General features: G+C 32.4%; 1 protein-coding gene across 1 annotated transcript in view; it reads left to right on the top strand.

The window, feature by feature from the left end:
* Positions 1-23,529, top strand: part of LOC129228294 (glutamate receptor ionotropic, NMDA 2B-like) — a 188,612-nt gene that overhangs the window by 125,341 nt on the left and 39,742 nt on the right. Inside the window, exon 9 of the mRNA XM_054862972.1 lies at positions 6,158-6,181. Within this exon, the coding sequence (XP_054718947.1) occupies positions 6,158-6,181 (24 nt within the window). The remainder of the gene's footprint in view (positions 1-6,157; positions 6,182-23,529) is intronic.

The following is a 23,529-nucleotide window of genomic DNA, read 5'->3' on the forward strand; positions in this document are numbered from 1 at the left end:
CTCGTTATTTTTCTTCTTCATCAACATGATCATATTTATTACAAGAAACAATCATGACTTTCCATTATAGGCATTGTTTATTCCACATTTCAAGAAAATAATTAACAATAGCTTGTTCATTCGACCAAGATGTCTAAAATCATTTGTTGAACATTGAGAACGAAAGCGTTAAATTTTTACAGATGATAAACGTAACATTTTCTTTCCTTCATTATGTGAAACACACTTTATTCCAAACCTACTTAATTTTTGACTATACGAGATGCGTTAGAAAAGTCTATTCCTTTTTTTGTTGTGAAAACCTGAATGATATGAATCAAGCGCACTTGCATTAGCTGACTTTGATCCTTTGTGCACGTGAGGGATTTTTTCCCTTCCGTCTGGAGCGTCAGGCGCTGGAAGGCAGCCTTTGACTGAGTTAGTGTATAGTGCTCTCGCCGTTTTTCAATTTCAAGGAAAATATCAGAACGCCTGGAGCAGCACCACTGCATCAAGTTGCAGTGATGGATGTAAAAAGATGCAGACCACTTATATGGTGTCGATTTGGGAGCATTTGATTCAGACTTGTTTGGACAAAACAAAAACAACCTTCTGCGGTTTGATCAGCTCCTAACTCAAGGGATATGCTCCCCTGAAACGTCTGTATGTTCCTCAAACTCAAGAGTTCTCTAAAATGAACGTGATTTCAGACATGGGATGACATTATGGTTGCGATATGTTTTCTTAAAATGCCATGAGGTATATTCAGTAGTAACATTTATTTTATTATATTGAACAAAACTGTATCCAAAATCAGCATCCATATTATTTAACTAATGATATGTGCAGTTAAAACAATACTATATATTATCACGGGCATCTTTTGTGCTTAAGATTTGATTCTTAAAACTGTTGTTTTTCATAACTTCAAAAAGTCACAGGCTTCAACAACAGCCGAGCTAAACTTCGAGACTTTTCAGAATGCTTCCAACAGTCAAAGCACCGCTAGGAGAAATAGGTGGAGTTCCAAGGAGACTACTTTTAGAATGATTCGGTTTCCAGCGCTCCACATATGCTATTTTTTCGTGGTGTAAATATTTGGATGCTTTTCTAACAGATCTCGTATTGTTGGTGTTTTAACATACAATTCTGTAATAAATGATCTTTATTTGCAAATAGTCAAAATACAAGAAGTGAATTATGACTGTCATACTAGAAACTGAAAGTCTACCACTTCACACTTCAAAAACTGGTTTGTTATTAATGCCATTAACACATATGATCAAAATTATGGAATAAACTTCTCGGTTGTACAAACATTGATAAGAGTTAAAATATTTGGAAGAAAAGGCATAAAGTTTATAGCGACACCTAATGTTAATGTTTTTAGTTGAAATAGCACTTTTAGATATACTTTGTGGATGCTTTAAACGATGACAAAGTTCAATCTTATTACATTGTATGTTTTGTAGCAGATTATTAGTTTTTGTAAACTAGCACTAAATGTTGTTCATTTTGGAATAGTAGGAGCTGGTTAGGCTGCAGTTTCCGTCTTTAATCCCGTTCGCTTTATCAAAGAGTTTGTCAAATAGCTAGGGTATATAAGATAATGATGTGTCTATAGTTTTTTTTTTTTTTCAAAGGCCATCTAATCCCTTGTATGAATTGTCTTGTATTGTATTGAAATTGGGTGGTAAACAAAGTGCATCTCATGCACCTAATATGTATGCACCAAAAGACACAATAATATCTTGATTAGCATTTTTGGTTAATCTAAACAATGATATTGTTCTTTCACCAAGGGGGAATTGAATCGTGGACGAAAGATGTCATGGAGGAGCTTCATCAAATTTAAACTTTCTTCAATGTCACTAGAAAAATCCTACTATGAAATGTATCATGGCCTCGTAACATTTAAAAAGCAATAACCACGAAACCTTTTCCAAGAAAATGAAATCTAGATGTTTCGTTTGATAGGGATACTCTTTACTCAAAAGAAAAATGTATCAAGATGTCTCATTTGATTGGGATACTCTTTATTTAACAGAAACAAAAATATCGAGATGCCTTATTTGATTGGCATACTCTTTACTCAAAATAAAAAAAAAATATTTAGACGTCTCGTTTGATTGGGATAATCTTTACTCAAAAAAAAAGATAAAATTATGGAAGGAATGCAAAAACAGAATAGTCATCTCATTAGATTAAAATAAGAGATAAAGTCATAAAAATATTTATAAATCACTTGTCAGATGGAAGATGCACACGTAATTTGATAAGTTTCATAACTGTAGTTGAGTGATTCTCCAAAAACGTGACATTTTCTAATCACAAGTTCTTTTTAAATAAAAATTCTTTAATTTTTTTTATGAGAAGCTTAATTAAAGGAAAAAAAAGGATAATTCACTTTAACCGTACATGGACCCTGTTACCGAAGCCCAGAATTAAAGTTAAAGTTTTAAATTATTTATTGATTACACTGGGAACAATTTGTAAAATAATTTTTGTTGAGTTTGGTTTTTGCGTTGTTTTATAGTTAATTAGGCATGCTGATTTCAAAACTGTAGTTAGTTTTCTTCTCTCACGTCAAGTTTTTTTCACTACAATTTATTTTCATGTGACTACTCTCCGCGGAATTGAGCATGGATCGAGGCCTGACTCTAAAAATTTTTGGCCCTTTTTGGGCCCTCCTGCAACAATATCTACAGTTTCCTTCCCCAGAGGCCATAGCATTGTGTATTTGCGCAGTTAATGTGTCTTAGCGCTTGTTGTTTTAAATTTTCTTTTACATTTTTTGGGCCGTAGGACCTCTTACGAACGTATCCCGTCCCCCGCACTGCGGTCAGTGTTGGGCTTTAATCAATTATTTTTTCAATTGACTTGTTAATTGATTAAAAAAGTAATTGCAATTAAATTATTTGCAATTAAACTATTAACTGTTCTTTTCAATTAATTTAATTAGATTAATGTACGTTAATCGCTTTTCACAATTAAAATAATTGCAATTAATTTTTTAAATTGTTTTATGAAACAATTAAAACTAACAATTAACTTAATGTATCAATAGGTACAGCGCAGCGTACAGAGTTCAAAGTATTAATCGAATTCCTATTTTCGTTCAGTGTTGATTGCTCGCTCGCCGCGTGAACTATTCTCGTCTTGGCAAGTTTTTTCCACACGTAAATGTTTGTGTTTTAATTAAGTGTTTTAAAATTGTGCAAATCATTGTTTTATAGTTTAACCTGTAACAGGGGAAATGAGAAAGAAGAACATAACAGGGGACGTCTAAGAGACCGCTCTGTTTATTTTTTTTTATTTTTAAATCGTGTAATTAAGATGCATTTCTGTAATTTTCCTCGGATGTTCTTCGGACTTTTACTAGTACGAACACAATTTTTTAATTATTAAATGAATTATACCTTTTTTGAGGATATTTTGCTGGAGCTATAAGATTTTTTGAGACAAGTCATATGCTGCAGTAAATAATTTATTGCTCGTAATAAAGTTACTAATACATGAAATACACCGCCAGCTCAAGCATTTCCAGCCTAGGACTGCAGTTTCGTGCTTATTAGCACTTATCAGCCCGGCATAGGAAAGTAAAGCTGGAGATGGAAAACCTCTTAAGGAAGCCAAGAGTGCCAAACAAACTGGTAGCTAATATAGAATTAACGCAGACCAGACGAGTGACCGAAGCAATGGTTCGGTTCAACTCGAGTATTTCATATATTTCTGCTTTAGCCCAGGCTATTGGGCGGTAAGTTACTGAAAGTTACTGATATTTTATTGGTATTTTATTTGTTGCTAACATGTGTATTTAAATAGTTAGGTAGTAATATGGTACTCGTTTAGCGTCTACGTTCCAGGTAGACCTGTCGTCTGTAGAATATATTGTACAAAACCAGTAATTTTTTTTCTGAGTTAGTTTTAATTAAAATTCACAGAACAATCGTCAATTGTTAATTGTAGTAAACTACAATTAACAATTAATTAATTGTTAACTGTAGTAAACTACAATTAACAATTAATTAATTGTTAATTGTAATTTTCCACAATTACAGTTGATCAATTGTTAGTTGTTGTGGTTACGTTTTCCAATTAATCAATTGTTAATCTTTAATTGTCAATGCAATTACAATTTGCCCAACTCTGACTGCGGTTGCACAGTAGGGTGGTTCAAAAAAACTTTTTTTTTCAGTTAGAGTCCAGGACGCCCCCTATTTTTTTTAGACATACTTATAGTATTATGCTGTTAAAGTTTTAGCTTCCTACTCAAATTTTTAGAAGGGGTTCAATGACCCCTCAATTTAACATTAGCCGTAGCATAGAAAATGTCACAAATTTACAATTATTTAATTTCCCCAGCTCTTTTTTTGTAAATAATCATTTTATTGCAATGTATATGAATATTAATCGTGTATATTATAATACGTAGCATGGTTTTTTCAGTTCAATGTATTTTTTAACCCCCCTCCCCATATTAATGAAATTTGGGGAAGGGGGTTGAGCACCCTTTTTCAGTTGAAATAGGAAGCTGAAATTCTGCCAGTGTATTGTTATCCACAAGTCTAAAAAACTTGAGGGGTGTCCTGTTATCTAGGAGAAACATTTTTTTTACATGTAATTTTGAACCACCCTCGTGCACAGATCCGGTCCTGCATGTATCACGAAGCATTGTTGTTCACCTAAGTATCATTTCTCTCATTTGCCATCAATCCGTCATTTGAAAAGCTATGGGCCGATGTTTTTGATGGTCCACAGATTCGGCAGCTTGTTAAAGATGAAACTTTCATCGGAGCAATGTAAAAAATTCAAAAGAATGCTTGGTTAGCACTCAAAAACATTAGTAAAGACTTTCTTGAAAATACACGAGCACAGAATTAGCCGAAATTGTCCAGCAACTCTTGGAGAGGTTCCAAATGCTTGGTTGCCTCGTGAGCATCAAATTGCATTTTTTAAATAGCCATCTTGCAAACTTACCGAAAAATCTTGGTTCAGTCAATAATGAACAAACAAGGAGAGCAACTCCACCAGGATTTGAGGGTCGTGGAGACACGATTGATAGGTAGATGGGATTCTCATGTGATAGCTGACTATTGCTGGAACATCAAGCAAGAATGTCCACATATTAAACACCCCAGAAAAAGCTATAAGCGACAATTTTTACCTTAATATGTATAAATACACAATTTTACTTGCGGTAACTGTTAATGCCCTTGTCGGGACAAAATTGTTCATTGTAAACAATGCATTTAGGAAGTTTTCACCTTATTTTACCTTATCTTGTACACAATTTGTGTGATTTTTGAGGGTATTCGGTAGTTTGAAAAGTTGACGTGATAGACAAAACCTACGATTGTTTTTGGATTCAGAAGCCAAAAGTTAGTTGAAAACAAGCGACAGATTTCAAAAAACGAAGTTGCTGTTCCCCAGTGTTATTAACCTTTAATTAAATTACGCAAAACAGAAAAAAAAATTAAAATAACCTTTTTCACAAAACAGAAAAGTTGGAGAGTGACAGAAAAAACTTAACATGCTTCAGTTTTGAATGTCAAAATTATAATAAGACCAACAGGCAAATCATAACTAAAAAATAGTCTACGAAGGCAAAAAAAAAAAAAAAAAAAAATGGTGAGAATAAACTGTTTTGCTATACAGCAGACTCAACATTGCTTTATTTAATTGTAATAGTTGAACTAACTCCTAGATTATGAGAATGACATGGAAACCATGAACTGATTTTTTTTTTTTTGAATGATGTACTTGGATTATTTAAACAATTAAACAGATTAAAATAATGTTATTTTACACTTTGAAATATGCATAATTTGATATACTACAAACTTAACTTGTGGAATGTTGAAATAAAATTTTCAAAAAATTTAAGTACATTGGAGAAAAAGATTCAGATAGTCCAGGAGTGACTTTCTGGCAATTTAAAAAGTTTCTAAGGAAAAAAATTAATGAGTTATTGTTCTCATATGTATGGAAATACATTGAGAAAAGCATTTCTAACAGTTTAAAAAAAACTTATTGGGGCAAGCAGTTCATGTGTTATTCTTCTCGAACACAAGTTAAGATTTTGGAGAATCACTCAGTTAGAAAAAAGTGTAATGTAACAACATTTGCTTTTTTGCATTCAAACTATTTAAAGTGCAATTTGTTTTTATTTCAACAGAGGATCCGTTTGACAAGAGGAAAAGTAAGTTACAATGCGCATATGCTCTGGTTCGAGTACGCTTACTGCTGCAAGGCAAAGCAAAAGTAGTGCTTGTGAATTGTGAAGGAAGAATCTTGTTTAAGGGCAGGAACCTAAGATTGAAAATCCAAACATTACAGGAAACATCTATTGACACCATTATAAATAAAAAAAATAAGCTACCATTGACACAAATAAAAATTATTATAAGTGACAGCATAGAGCAGAAAATAAATTAAAACATTGATATAAAAAAAACTAAACCTGTGTAAACAATAAGCTGCCTAATTATTTTCATAATCAAAGGTAAAAAAGAAATTCTTTTTCTTAAAAATATAAACCGTTGGAAGTACTGCTAAATGTTTCAAGCAAATAAATTTAAGTAAAACATCGGCAGATATGTAAAACATTTACGAGAAAGATATTTTTTTTTTTTTTTGCATATTAGTCATATAAGGTAGTGTTTTACTAGAGGTATATTTTCGCGTATGAAGCATGTAAACTATCCTGCAATAGTATGTACAGTTGAAATATCTGCAAAATTGGTCGAGAAGTTCCGAAATAACGAATATTGATGCAGTTAGTTCATTTTAAATAAAAGGGCTTAAATAAATTTTAATTACTTTCGAAATGTCTCTCAGACAGATTAATTTCGCACTTAGTATAATCTTTGATACTTAAAGTTATTTTTTTTTAGATTTTCAGTTAGTTAGTAGACGAATGTTATTTATGGCTCTGTTTTCAGCTGAAATGATACATGTGGACAAGTAAAATATTAATACATTTCTAAATTTTTGTCTTTATTTTCTTCATTCAATTATATACTTAGACCTAATTATTTATTATTAGTATGAGTATTACTACTATTATTTATTACTTAACTCTTTTTTTTGAGATGAAACAACTTTTATGCTCTAAAGTATTTTGGAACTCCGTCGTAGTTTAAGATTAGTTCCTTTAAATATTTGTTGAGATCACAAATATGTGTTGTTATTAGTGAAATTTACAAAACACTGTACACAATGAATAATTGTTTTTCACGTTTCAATAAAAATACATATTTTTGAAAAATATGAACACACAGTTAGAAATGTAGTAGTAAAACATAAGTTAAAAAAAGAATCATGAAAACAAATAAATAAAATAACGAATAATGCAATGAAAATAATGAACATAATAGAAAGAAAAAATAATCAAGGCAGCAATTAATTGTTTACGACATATTTCAGTTTACCAACTCTCACTAAATATGGTTTGAAAATAAATAGTTTCAAAGTTAAAATCCGCTATTGATTGAGTTTTTCATTTTCCTCGTTGTAGAACTGAATACAATATTTATTTTAAAACAAAAACACAGAAAATATTTCATCAGGAACTAATAAATACAAAATGAAGTTTTGAAATTTCATCCGAAGAATTTGTTAAAATTTCATCTCTTCCGGCAATACCTTCATTATTTTCAGATAGGTATGCATTTTATTTATGCAGACTCCCTGGTGTTCTCGAGAAAATATTTGTCGAAATTCTTTATTTCTATGTACAAAAAAGGAGCATTGAAAACCAAGGGTAATAATGATGTACCCTAAACTTGTATCAAAAGTTTGAACAAAAAAGAAAATTCGTATAAAGTCTGATTACTAATCCTACTTCTAGATTTTTTAGTTCCCATTTATTTATTTTTTATTCTCATTCGCTGAACCTCTGTACTTTCCAATAAAACTTCATTTTAGTTTAAAAGAGTAGCTTGAATATTTTATAATTTTCTCCGCTAGATCTTTCGTTTTTTCCTGAGAAAATGTTTACATAAGTATAAATTGTTTTGAATTATTTGTAGTATATTCCTTCTAACATATTCTCCTATTTCCGAACAAAATGTACTACTAGAATCTTGCCTTGCAATTTTTCCAGCTATGCAGTAACTACTTCCTTATCTAGATAACGATAGATAACATAAATTTTAAAGTAAGAGATTTCTTTGTTATTCATTATATCTTCAAAATTTTAAAGTCATTCATAAATGCATAATAATAAATATCATTCATTTTAAATTAATCTAATAATATGTAGGGGATTGTGGAAAAACTGAAATAGTTAAAATCACTGAGCTTTTTCAAAATGAACGAACTGGAATTTTTCTTTTAAATTAAATTACATAAGGAAGAAACAACGTATTTTGCAATAAAACTTGTGCAAAAAAAGTGGAAAATTTTAATTTTTTTTACATGGGGCAAAGTGCAAAAGGAAATATTTTTTCAATGAAATATTTCCTATTCGATTGTAAAAAAAAATGTTTGATCAAATGAATGTGTCAATAAAAGTATGAATAAATAAATGAAAAAATAATGAAACAATAAACTAGTAAATATATAAATCAATTATTTGTAACGTGGAGAAAATAAGTGAATGCATGAATAAATAAGTGAATGAATAAATAAATAAGTGAGATTTAATGGAGGAATGTAAAAAAAAATTAATAAATTATAACGTAAGTAAGTAAGTAAATGATTAAATAGGCAAACGGATTCGACTATTTCACTTTGCCTCAACCACTTTGTTCCCCTTGCATTTGGCTAATTGTACAAAATATTTAAAATACAATAAACTTGATATTAATCAAATAAATGCTGCACTGAGTATTAGTAGAACTCAATTAATAGTAAAAATGCTAATAACTATAGTGTATCATTTGGTCATAATGAATTTGACCCTATAACAAAACATTCCAATTAGAGTATCAATTTTTGAAAATTGCTTACACTATCATATTCTTTGATCTTCAGAGGTAGTTCTTTCCTGATTGGAATAGACTACACCTGTTACTACTTACTACCAAACGGCACGACCTTGAGGGTCACGGATTTGGACAAAATCCTAGATATAGGTCGATTCCCACTAGGTATAAGCCCAGGTAAAACGGTTTGACTGCATAGGCCCTAGTTTGGCTGCAACGGGGGTCCAAAGTTGATAATTCGGACCCAGAAATGCAATGGAGTTTCCTTTAGAATTCCCATTTTTACCCCTTTTTCTGCTATTGTACTTCAGTATGAGCCATTTGCATGCACTTACCTTTGAATTAATTACGGTGAATACCAATTTTTAATAAGTGGTTCTCAAATTTAAATTGAACACTACTTTTAATTTCAATAACTTGAATGCCAAAATCACATGGTGACAGGATATTTATCGTTTGCAAATGAAACTATTTATTTTGGTTTTATATTAATTCTTTGCTAGTAAAAATTATTTGTCGTTTGCTAATGAAAACATTTATTTTAACTGGATATTTATCGTCTGCTATCAGAAATATTCCACAATGATAAGGAAAAACTGGGAGAGGAGAAAAAGCTCTAATTTATTGCACATTGCAAATACAAAAACAAAAATGCAACATAGTTTCGACTTTTCAAGTAACTTAAATAATGCTCATAAATAAATAGATGTTCTCCCTTCCACTCGTTGTACTAACAAAAGTTGACAAATGTGTAGGGACATCGAACACGTGTCGAAGTCTGAAATTCCAATGGTAATGCTATTGCATTTCTGGGCCAAAATAGCAACTTTAAACCCTTGTTACAACCAAACTAGGGCCTATGCAGTCAAACCGCTTTACCTGGGCTCATATCTTGTGGAAATGAACCTATATATAGAATTTTGTCTAAATCGGTGACCCTCAAGTTCGTGCCGTTTGGTCGTTAGTTAAAATATTACCAGAAAAATGGCACAAAAGCTGAGCAAGTATTTCACCATTTCACTTTGCCCCACTATTTCACTTTGCCCCACATTCCCCTACTTCAGTTTGTCAACCTGTGACTGTATTTGTTTATCTTCATTTCTGCTAAAATGCGATATGTTTTCTCAAAATACCAAGTACAGATACGTTTTTCTTTTTTTTTTCCATGATAAATGGTGAGATTGCGACAGAGAACATAACTAGTAATTCATTTCCCATTATTAGATCTTGAAACATTACAGCTCACATCCAATAAAGAACAACATTCCCATTTATATAATAGCCAATTCAAAGTCCGAGTAACGCTCTGACATCATCAACAATGAAACACACGCCATATCATGATAATTTGGTAATATTTTCTGGCTAAGTTTAATATGCAGGGAAATGCTTTATTTTGACAAGGCTTAAGTGGATTCCGTAATTTAACTGTTTTACTGCTAAGACTGCAATTTTAGGAAAATGAAGACACGAAAAAGTGGTCAACAATGAACGCTATCTACTGAAGTTCAGGGTTACTCCACTGGAGTTGAGGTTAAAATTACAACGTTCAAAATGTCACCAAACAGACAATTGCTTCGTTCAAATGTAGAAACACTTTTCACTCGTCAAACAATGACGGGCGGTTTTCTGGTATTTATATGAATTATGAACAACGTGTTAAAAACATACTTTAAAGTACATTACTGATTAAGTTGCTGGAAAATACTCAACTTACAGTGGTGGTAAAAAAAAAAAATTGCATCATCCGCGCCGCAAATTAGAGGAATATCATCCCGACTGCATTCAACACAACACACAGTCAAGCATCCCGTATCCCAGATGATTTGGGGATGTATTTCTGATCAAGGAGTTGGTGGGCTTCAATTTGTGCAAGGAACAGTAAATGCTCAGTTGTATATTGGCATTTTGGAGGACAAATTGCTCCCTACTATCTGGGATCACTTTACCTCAGTTCCAAGCGTCATTTACTAGGATGATTCTGCTCGTGCCATTGGGCAAAACTGGTAAGTAACGATTGAAAAACCTTTATCCTGCCATTAGACTTAAATTGACCATGGGGTTAAGTATTTTTTTTTTCTCTAAACTCACACGCAGGTTGAGAAATGGAAAAATGAGCATGGGGTCAGCAGTTTGCCTTGTCCCGGAAACAAACCCGATCTACGTAAGCAATTATCGGATTCCGGCTATTAAATGTTTATTTCCTAAGTTTTGTAGAATTTCACATACATTCATCGTTAATCTGTCGACCAAAATTTCTCACATAATCTCATTGTTGTGAAAATGCGAGGGTGATGCAATTTTTTTTACCAGCACTGTAAAAAAAAAGAGCGAGTGAGAGAATAAAACTAAAAATGTAGTTTCTTTAGAACTTAAATATTTCAATGCATAGCTGACGTTAATCTTAAAGTCAAATAGATGAAACAATGGGACATTTTCGCTTGCATTTTAATGACGCAGTATTTACATAAGTCCCATGTGTTTTCTGCTATATTTCTTTGTAACACTTAAAATTTCAATTATTTCCCAAAGAATAAACGTCTCTACTTTAAAAGATCATTTTTGCAGCAATTTGAATAATTAATATGGCATGTGAAGTAGAATAGGAACTCTTTATGAAAACAAACTTTCAAGCAGAAATATTAAAGAAAGAAGAAGAATTAATTTTGTCACGTTAAATATGCATGTTGGAATGTTTGATTTTGAATGTTTCAAGTGCGAGAAATTTAAACTTTTAACCCAAAAGCAATGAATGTTTACAGAAGACTACCATATTAATTGAAAAGTTTCTTTGAAACATAAAAAAATGTAAGTGAGAAATCTATTTTAACAAAAATTTAATAAGCTCACGAAAACTTGTTTCCGAGTTAAAAACACAAGAAAAATATTGAATCATTTTTTGGAACATGTGCGTAGCTTTGCGCTTATCTTTTGAAGTATTTTCTCATAATTAAATTTGAAGTGAAATAAAAAAATGTAAAAAGTTACAAAAATATAAAACATAGTCCTAGACGGATTTTAGGTTTACTAAATATTTTGTAAAACGTTGTAGATACATTCTGTCTTAGAATAAAGTAATGTAGGAAATTTTGAAATTTTCATTAAAACTTTACAAATGAAAGTTTTCACCTAAGTAATCTTTTATTTATCGATTTCTTGAATGTGCATTAAAAAGAAATTATGTTTCTGAAATAGGGGATTAAGTTGTATTTTTTAAGATTTCAAACATTTTGTTGTTGCATGTGAAATGCAAATTCAACACACGATCATTAAAACAACTCAACTTCTACGTATGGGAATGAATAAGATTAATTTATACTTAAAAAACTGGCAATATCAAATGAAAATAAATATTCCCAACAGAAACTAAGCATTTATGAGGATTAGTAAATGTCCAGCGTACTAGAAAAGAAAACCTTTCCAAAGCTGGGTTGATAGATGTTTTATTGTGATGACTTTGTGAGATAGACTCCATCAATACGAGCACAAATGTTTAGGAAATTTGTGTAATCGAACAGCAAAATGTTAGGGTAGCATAAAAGCTAAAAGCTGTCACACAGCAATCTGTGTAGTACTTGGACAGTCGTTTTTCACTGTTTTGCAAAATGTTTAGGAATTTTGTGTAGTTGAATGGCAAAATGTTAGGCTAGCGTAAAAACTAAAACGTGTCACACAGCGAAATTTGTGTAGTACTTGGGCAGTCGTTTTGCACTGTTTTTCAAATGTTTAGATAATTTGTGCAGTTGAATGGCAAAATGTTAGGCTAGCATAAAAGCTAAAACGTGTCACACAGTGAAATCTGTGTAGTACTTGGACAGTCGTTTTGCACTGATTTGCAGACGTTTAGAAAATTTGTGTAGTTGACCGGCAAAATGTTAGTGTAGTATAAAAGCTAAAAAGTGCCATTCAGTGCAATCTGTGTAGTACTTCGACAGTCGTTTTGCGCTTGGTCGATTCTGGACTGCATTTTTCAATCACAACTACTACCTTAAACATTTTTAAAATCCAAATTCTGGTGACGTAAATCATCAAACAATTAACCTCGTGCCATTTAGTCAAAAGTATGTACTTCGTCTTTAGATTCAAGCATATTTAGCACACTTATTACCATGCCTTTCAGGTGAAGGAATAGTTTTGCACATTTTTCATCATGTCGATAGGATGAAGGAAAGTTTTTGGCATTTGCGTCATCATGTCCTTTAGCTGGAGGAAATCATTGTGTCCTTCGTATCCAGGACTTATTTTGGCACCCTCAACGCCATGTTCATGGCGCATTTATTTTCATGTTTTTCCATTGAAATGGTTTTGGTGCATGACATTATTCAGTCCTCAAAAGGAAGGAGTAGTTTTGGCACTCTTTAGGAACTTCGTGAAAACCTAACTGCTACGCAATTCAACAAAAATTGTTTAGCTCATTTTTTCTTAAATAATATATGTCACTCCTCTCATCAGACATGGAATGTTTTTTACCCCACGATATCAAAAGAGGGCAAAAACTCTCACATGGAAGCCTCTCATTCTGTTTACGGCTTGCAGGGGTAAAAAAAAAATGTCAAATTACGCAAGTTTTATTACTATGTTATGTTCCTTACGGCTCCACGAGATTCAAACCTTACTGGAACTCTCAGTTCGTTGTTTTAGCGAAATTTGGAAGCAATCTCTTTGTCAACTTTTCAAACACAGCATTAAGAATAATATTCTCATCAATTCCTTTCTTTTTGCTCGGAATTCAAACTTTAAGCGGATTACATAACCAAAAGCATTTCCTAAACTAAATGTTACAGAACTTTCCAAATCACACTTCATGCCAGTTCATTCTTTCATTTTCTTGCGTTTTACAAATCCTATTTGAATAATATTAAAACTTTGGGAAAATAAATATCAGTAAAATGCCTTTCCTCAGTCAAAAATTTCATTAGAGCAACGTTCAAACTACACTGTGTTTATAGAGTGTTACACTCATAAAGAAAATTTTAAAAATTAAGATTTTCCTTTTAAAAAAATATTTTAATCCTTTTATTATAAAGTTAAAAACATGTCGCTTGTCTCGAAAACTAAAAATAACACGTCTCTGAAAAAGAAAAAAAAATCTCAGGGGTGCCACGATGGGGTTGGGTTGAGGGTCAGCTCCCTCAAAACATTTGTCTCCAGCATATAATACAAAATCCAATAAAAGAGTTTTTTAATGTAAAAATCCATATAGAGACTACTATGATAAATCTCTCGGCCTCTAAAAAAGAAATACTGGCTGCGTTAGTGCCTGGCACGAAGTTAAAAATCACCTAAATCTTCTTAGAACTATTAACGTTGCCGACGTCAAAGTGCAATGCGAAAAAAAAAGCTTTAAGATAATGATCAAGATATAAAAAAAAATAATTATGTTTAAATCAGGAGTAGGGTCTTTTTCCTTTTTTTTTTTTAGCGCAGGAGTTTACACTGTCTAACACCTTATATATGATTCCTCTACGCTCTTATTGTTTATCAAAAGACTCATTGTCTTTTCCACCTATTCGAAATTCCCTATGAAATGCATATATTCAACTAGTGTCTTGTTATTCCAAAATCATTGATTCATAAATATTCATTAAAACGCATTCTCGAAACATTTCAGTTTATAGTCCAAAACACTTCACAAACAATCACTCGGCCGAAGTCACAATTTCAACTGCCCTTAAACAAGCTCTGCATCCTGCTGAACTTTAGATGCATGGATTTTTCAATTCGCCTGAACTGTGCATGTGCATACAAGCTTCAATATCTCAGCGTAGAAATACTTGGGCGTAGTTTTATTTTCCAGTGCGCGCGTAGCGAAACAAAGCATGAAGATATCGCTAATGACTTGAATATATTCTGCTAACTCTGTAACGAAATAATAGATGCGTTAAATTAGAAAAGCGATGAAAATTTCTGTCTTTCACGGCTGATTAATTCTTAGACATAAAGCCAACGGAAGTGCAACAATGTTTTTTTCCCCCAAACTAGGTTCTATTGCTGTCACATCAAGTGAATATAATAAGAAGCTTTTTAGAAAAATAAAGCAACATTTTTTTATTTCATATCCCTTAAGAAAATTTGTGAAATATTGTGTTATTAACAATTTGTATTGAACTCACAAAATTGAAAAATCTGTCAATGTAAAATACACAGTGGCACTGATATGAATACAAATTTTTATATTTAAAAGACTCCCTTCGTCAGTGCACAGAACTGGATCAATGAGTAAAAAATAGTAGAGATACAATTCTTTGTCAAGCTAGAGAGCAAAATAGTGGTATGTAGGCAATAAACTGCATTCATCATCATTGAAAATGACGATAATCAGCTTTAAGCAGTTTTTATGCAGGGTATATTGTGACGCAGGGTGCTTTAATGACATGCACTTTATGTGCAGGGCTTTAATACAGGTAAAAGCAACCTGTATACTATTTTCATCTCAAATCAAGATAATTGATAGATATGAAAAAAGGAAATTGATAATATATTTGATATCATTTGCAAATTCTAATTAATTTTAGTTGCCTTGATTTTAGTGCACGAACATATTATGTGTTGGCTTACAACATAGCAGAGTTTGTGCATTGGTCATAGTTTCAATTAAGAAAAATTAATGTACTTTTTAATTTGTCAGTACGAAGGTAAATATTTCATGATGATGTATTTCATATGAGTTGAAAAGATTTATATATATATATATATATATATATATATATATATATATATATATATATATATATATATATAGTAAAGTGTGTAGTTTCACATACACGGGTAGCACAGAAATAAGTGTATGTAACAACGAAGATAAACAACAATAACAACAACAAAAATGAACATGGAACGTTAAAAAATAAACTAGGAACATTGAAAACAAGAATTGATGAAATCATGGGTATTAAACTGCTGCTACGTTTACGAAGAGCTGGAGCAGCTGGCATATTAAATATTCTGCAAGGTTTCTGTGCGGGTCAGTATCATACATGCAGCAAAATTGATTAGAAGTAAAAGTATATGTATTTGAATTAACGAACTAATATGTGTAGCTACACATATTAGTTCGTTAATTCAAATACATATACTTTTACTTCTAATCAATTTTGCTGCATGTATGATACTGACCCGCACAGAAACCTTGCAGAATATTTAATATGCCAGCTGCTCCAGCTCTTCGTAAACGTAGCAGCAGTTTAATACCCATGATTTCATCAATTCTTGTTTTCAATGTTCCTAGTTTATTTTTTAACGTTCCATGTTCATTTTTGTTGTTGTTATTGTTGTTTATCTTCGTTGTTACATACACTTATTTCTGTGCTACCCGTGTATGTGAAACTACACACTTTACTATATTTTCAATACATTTAACTACTTTAGCTGCAACATTGCGCTGTTTAAATGTAGAATATTTTACATCAATTTTGATCATTATATATATATATATATATATATATATATATATATATATATATATATATATAATATATATATATATATATATATATATATATATATATATATATATATATATATATATATATATATATATATATATATATATATATATGTGAGGTATACTCAATTATTTCTTAAGGACCGGAAGTACTTACTATTTAGTACTCACTAATTGAAAAAAAAAAAAAACACGTTTTGTGTTTAAATCGATCTCATTCTTCTTCAAAGATGCCAGTTAGCTAGATACTAGAGTCTAATTTGAGCTAGAACCTAGAACGAAGGTTATCAAATGTAACTCCTACGGATGGGGGAATCCCCTCCCCCCTCCGTAAGAGTTACATTTATCCCGCCTGATTTATGTTTGATTATTTTATTCTGCAACTGAAAAAGATTTAATTAGTAAAAATTAACACCAACTAAGATGTGAAAATGAGATTACACACAGTAACCACTCCCCAATACATTTTAGTTGAAGTTGTGAACTAAGTTATCATTCGTATATTTTCCTCAAGTGAGATTTTACTCAACTTATCATCAATTGTTTTACGACATAGCCACCAATTAATATTATGACGTATTTATAAATGCTAGAAAACAAGGTTGGATCCAAAATTGTCTTGGAGCCAAAATGTCGGATAGGTCGGCGTAGGATTCTAGTTGCGATTTAGGATACTTTTTTTTTTTTTTTTTTTTACCAAAGAAGTTGTTTTACACAGGAAACTGGTGTAAAACCTTGAAATCACGGAACGTTACTCGGAAGTAATCAGTGACGTTTCTGATTTTTTTACAGTGTTAAAATGAGAGTTTTTCACTTCAGCATGGTGCATTATTCTGCATGGCTCCACTAATTCGCGTGATTGAAACATTCAATAGCTGATTGAATCACTCAACAGCTGATTGAATCATTCAACAGCTAATTTCTAAATGGTTACAAAATTTCTAGATGAAATACATAGCATTCGCTGCATCTTCAGAAACTGAAATATTTCTTGCATTATTCATGGCATATATGCTCTGCATTGTAATGATTTCCGGTGAAATAGCATGTTAATTCAATTGCTCAATATTATTTTAATAGTCTCATTTAAGGAAGAATGTCACAATCTGCATTACTTAAGTTACAGGTACAGCTTTTTTGCAATGTTTTCAGTTTTCATGTCAACCTATCAAGCATTTCTTAATATTATAGTTCACTAAGTTTCAAAGCATTAGTAATGAGAATTTTTTTTAGAGATAGATTTTATCTTTCCTTCTTTCTTTCTTTCTTTCTCTTTTTTTAATCACTTTTTTTTATTATTATTTTTTTTTCCAAGAGAATACTTCATATCGTGAAAAAACTGCTTTTTCAAGCATGACATGTTGTTTATTTGTACTGTCACGATAAGTAATTTTATTTTCGTTTTATATGTGCTATAAACGCACACATATGCTGAACTGTATCGCTTGCATTCTTAAAGAAATATGTTATTGTATTTTTTTTTTTAAACACTTTTTGAAATATTTGTTTATGTATTTCATTGTGTGTTTGTGGGTCAAATTATCAATGGTAAGAAAGTTTAAAATTAAGATACTTTTTTTCCTTTTTTTAGCGACATAATTAGCGACATTCTCCAAGCAAATGATTACGCACTTTTCTTGAAGCATAAAGTGCTATGCAAACTAAAAGATATTCTTTAAACAATTTTCAAATAAATAAAGTTTTTTTTTTTTTTTCAAATTCACTTTTTTTTTTTTTTAATTTTATGTTATGGAAAAAACACTCTCTTTCGGCTTTAATTATCTTAGAGTCTTCATTTAATTAATTCTATGCAATTTTAGATGCAAAAATTGTTTAGTGTGATTTATAAAAATATTAAAACTGCACCAGCGTTCACAATGCTCTTTTTAATCTATTGTATGCGTATTTTATTTATTTTCTTTTACATAAATTAATTCAATTTAAGTCAACTTCAAATATTTTGAATTTTTCGCTCAAACTACAAAAAAGGAGCAAACTACTAAATCTTTCACATCACGAAAAATGCTGGTCGAAATGTAAATAAATAAATATATAAATGCATAAAATAAAGCGATAAAAATAAACATTTAGATGAAGCATTCATTTGCATCTGAAATTATTATTTTTTATTTACGTATTCCTATCTTTTGATACATTGATTATTTTTAAGAATTATTTTTGAAGCTAAACTAGAAATCGAAATTTTAGTGGCGACATCTAACGGAAAGGTAAGAAACCATAATAGTTCATGCACTACCGGGGAGATGGCGGCACTATACAAGTTATCATCATCCCTGATGTTTTATGAGGCATAAAAGGATGCAACGTAATACGGATATTCAATCTGCTACGAATTTTAAAAAGATATAAGATACTTGATCCTTTTATTTAAGCTCTTCCCGACAGAAAAAAAATTGAAAAAATTAATTTGAATTTTGACCTCTTGAATTCAAATTATGTTTTTCGCAATCACGAGTGTGTGTGTGTGTGTGTATACAGGCGTGTGTGATTTATGTGTGTTGGGGGGTGGGTTGTGTGTAGGGGGTATGTGTATGTGTGTAGGCATGTGCGTTTGTGTCTGTGCGCAGGTATGAGTGTGTGGGTAGTTGTGTGTATGAGTGTTTGTGTGTGGGGGGGGGAATGTGTGTGTGTGTGTAGGCATATGTGTTTGTGTCTGTGTGCAGGCACTGTGTCTGTAGTTGTGTGTGTATGTGTTTGTGTGTATGTGCGTGTATGTATGCGCGTAAGTGTAGGATATTGACGCAACCTGGAGATGGTTTTCGCTATAGGAGCAGCATCGTGAGGAGCCGGTCGACGGTGATGCTGCAGAGGGTGCTGGTGGGAAAATAAAATGATAGCACATCAAAACAGTCAAATGAAAGCAATAAGCAATCGTGATTGCTCAAAAAAAAAAAAAAAAAAAAAAACATTTCTTTTTGTTTTGTATAGCAAAAACAGTGAAGCAAAACTGAAAAAATTGTTGAACTAATTTTTGAGAAACAAGCATTTCATAAATTATCTAATTAATTATTTAATTTGTAAGAATTTCTTTGATACATTTTGAACAATATTTTGATTATCGCAGTAAATTTTTAGCACTCTTTATCAGAGATTATTTAGCATAAATAGCTTTATTAAATAAAGGAACGATTATTTAGAATTAATTTAAAATTAAAAAAAAAAAAAAAACGTGTGAACTAGATAAATCGAAGGTGGGTCATTCCATGTCAAATGCTCCAAAGTTTCTTCCCTCACCTTTTTGTATTTCTTTGAAATTTGGTTCATCAATTGCACCCTTTGAGGTAATCAAAAGTCCAAATTTTTAGATTTGTATCTCTATTATTTTTTTTATTTATGACATTTTGATTTTTCGAAAAACTCTCTTTTTTTTCATGGATGCTTGAACATAAAATGGATGATAACTCAGCACCAAATTTAGATAGAAAGATTTGGTAAAAGGCATTTTAGAGTACATTAGTTGCTGTTTAATGGGATATGCAACATGACTAATTTCAGAAAAATTTTAATTTTTAAAAAATGAAATTTAAATTTCTCAGAATAGGTATAATGATTTTTTTTTTTTAAATTTTCAAACATTTGTGTGTACTTTATCTTTATTTGTGCAAAGTTTCAAGTTGGGATCTCAATGGGATCATTTTTTTATGAATTCGTAAATAAAATTTCACTTATGAAATAATGACATTTTTCAGCTTCTAACTAGTTAAATATGGGGTTCTCGTACTGGGGATGGTCTAATAAGTTGTAATTGTTCATGGCTATGCTTGAAATGAGCTGACATGAATTTGTAGATTCGTACCCTTCCCCCCCCCCCCTCCCCCGCCACGCAACCACTTTTTATCTTTTTTTTTTTTTTTTTTTCAAAACTGTATTCAAAGGGAAAAAAGAGCTGGCACGTAAGAGTTATAATCATAATAAATTGAGACGCACGCTGCTAAACATCTGTAGTGACTAAGGTTTATAAATGGGGGGGGGGGGTCATAAAAACTCAAATTCATAAAAACTTTAACAGACCAGTAGAACCACTCATTTGCAGCTTCTTTTTTTTCTTTCAGAAAATTGGACGGTAGGGAGAGGGGAAGAGGGAAGAGGGCAATCTGGAATGAAGCTTAACAACATGGAAGGTTATGATCAAACTGGAAAAATTTGTTTGATCTATAACTGCTTTTAATATATGTATAAATACACTGGTATGCAAAAATTAAGGACGAAGTCGAAAAATTAGCATATCAGCTAAACGAAGAGGCAGAGCGGACAGAAAGTCCAATCAGGAGATTGAGTAAGGTGATGTACGGTAGCACATGCGCAGATATGCAGGCGGACGTAATGGGGGAGTGTCTGAGTAGTATAAAGCATGTTGTCGGTGTAAGATCAGTATTTCTGGCAAAGAGATTGCACGCCGTATAGCAGGTAAAATCACACCGAGTTGCTGCCTCAGCGAGAAATGGCGAATAATCAATCTGTTAGACGACATCTGGATGCTTTTATCCGAGGTCGAATCATTGGGAAGTTGGAGAAAGGCCGCAGTGTGACAAGTGTGGCTGCAGAGTTCGGAATTGCTTACAGCATCGTTTCACGACTTTGGAGACAATTTCAAACTACAGGAACAGCTATCCGGGGTGGTTCATTAGTGGTCGTCCACGAGGAACCACACCCGCAGATGACCGGTATATTGTCTTACAGGCCAGAAGAAATAGGCGGCAGACAGCAGGAGGAATCGCTAGACACACGACACAGGCGACTGGACGACCGATATCGCGTTTTACCGTGGCCAGAAGACTGCACGGTGGTGGTCTGTTTGCACGACGCCCTATACGGTGTGTACCTCTAACGCCTGCCCATCGGAGAAGGCGTTCTCTGTGGTGCCGGGAACACCGGAATTGGAGAGACAATGAATGGGGACGAGTACTCTTTACAGAGGAGAGCAGATTCAGTCTGAGTAGCGATTCTCATTGCATACTCATCTGGAGAGAGCGGGGAAGCCGCAATCATTCCTCGAACATCATTGAAAGGGACAGGTATGGAGGTCGCGGTGTTCTCGTTTGGGGAGGCATCATGCTTGGTAGTCGTAGAGACCTTCACATCTTCGACGCAGGTTCAGTCAACGGGACCCGTTATTGTAACGAGATTCTTCTTCCATATGTGCGCCTTTTTAGAGGCGCTATGGGTCCGCAGTTCCTTTTCATGGACGACAATGCACCATGTCATCGCACAGTAGCTGCCGAACAGCTCTTAGAGAGTGAGGATATTGAACGTAAGGATTTGCCGGCACAATCTCCGGATCACAATCCCATCGAGCATGTATGGGATTTTCTAGACAGACGCTTGGCAGCTCGTACCTTACCACCAGTAACGATTCGGGAGCTCCGATTGGCGCTGCAAGACGAATGGGCAGCAATGCCTCAACAACTCATTGACACCCTCATTCTCAGCATGGGCAGACGCTGTGAAACCTGCCTAGCAGTCGGGGGAGATCATATCCCCTACTAAAGACCGGATGTTTCTTGCTTGACACCCGTTTCGGCCTTCAGTCGCATTGCGGTCCATGCTACTTTTTCAATAAAGCTTCTTTTTATCCCTCTGATTTCTCTTTTAGTAAGTGTTGCTTACATTATCCATGTTCTTACGTATTGGGGATCTTACGGTATTAAATTTGTTAATTTGGAAAGCTTTTGTACAAAGTTATATTGAAATAACCGTCTCGTCCTTAATTTTTGCACACCAGTGTAGATCTCGCTGCATTGCTCTCCTTTACAACTGAAATTAAAAAGAAAACTAGCATTAAAGAAAAGAAAAAAACAGCTGCACTCCAAATGTTGTAGAGAGACAGGTAGTTTTATGCGGACAGACATATAAACTGATACTTGGATTTATTTTTAGTTTAGTGTGAAAAGAATGGAACAACACGGGGGGGAAACACTCCTATTTTGCTATGATCTTGGGGCAAACTATTTCTTTCCTCCCTCCAAAATTGAAAGTGCAGGGGTAGGAGATGAAATGAATCATAACTTTCCTTATCAGATAGTGAATTAATCAAGTACACTTTGTGAAGTTCGGATTGAAAAAGAAACACTTGGTCTGAAAAAAAAAAAAAAAAAAAGCATCAGGTGATGCGTGATACTAGTATAGTGTTAATCGTATGTGTGGGTGGTTTGGGGGTTGGGGTAATGTACTTCGTTTTGCTTTAAAGAAGACCATTTACCAGCTTTTAATATGTTTTTTTATTCATTTTGTTTTATTTTATTCATTTATTTATTTTTTACATTTTGAAAATAGTTTTGAAAAAAAAATAATAAAAGTGGTGATGCGGGGGGGGGGGGGGGGGGCATTTTCTTGCTTTAAAGAAGAACATATACTAACTTTTAATAAGTTTACTATTCATTTTGGTTTTTTATTTATTTATTTATTTATTTATTTTTTACATTTTGAAAAGTTTTGAAAAAAAAAAAGATTAAAAGCGGTGGTGGTGGGGGGGAGGCTTACTAATCTACAAATTCATGTCAGTTCATTTCAAGCACAGACATGATCAATTACTACTCACTAGACCATCCCCAGTAAGAGGACTCCATATTTAACTAGTTAGAATCTAAAAAATGTCATTATTTCATAAGTCAAATTTTATTTAAAAATTCATAAAAATTTGATCCTATTGAGATCCCAACTTGAAACTTTGCACAAATAAACATAAAATACACACACATTTTTGAGAATTTTTTTAAAAAAAATTCATTATACCTTTTCTGAGAAATTTAAATTTAAAATATAAATTTCCTTTTTTAAAAATTAAAATTTTTCTGAAATCAGTCATGTTGCATATTCCATTAAACAACAGCTAATGTACTGTAAAATACCTTTTACCCAATCTTTCTATCTATATTTGGTGCTGAGTTATCGCCCATTTTATGTTCAAGCATTCATAAAAAAAGAGGGTTTTTCGAAAAATCAAAGTGTCGTAAATAAAAATATAATAGAGATAAAATCTAAAAATTTGGACTTTTGATTACCTCAAAGGGTACAATCGAATAGCCAAATTTCAAAGAAATACAAAAGGGTGAGGGAAAAAATTTCCCAAATTTTGGATCACTTGACATGGAATGACCCAGATTGCAAACAACTACTCAAAAAATGGTTGCATTTTGTTATAAGATTCCATAGATA

The sequence above is a fragment of the Uloborus diversus genome, chromosome 8 (genome assembly GCF_026930045.1).
Source record: "Uloborus diversus isolate 005 chromosome 8, Udiv.v.3.1, whole genome shotgun sequence".
Classification (NCBI taxonomy): domain Eukaryota; kingdom Metazoa; phylum Arthropoda; class Arachnida; order Araneae; family Uloboridae; genus Uloborus; species Uloborus diversus.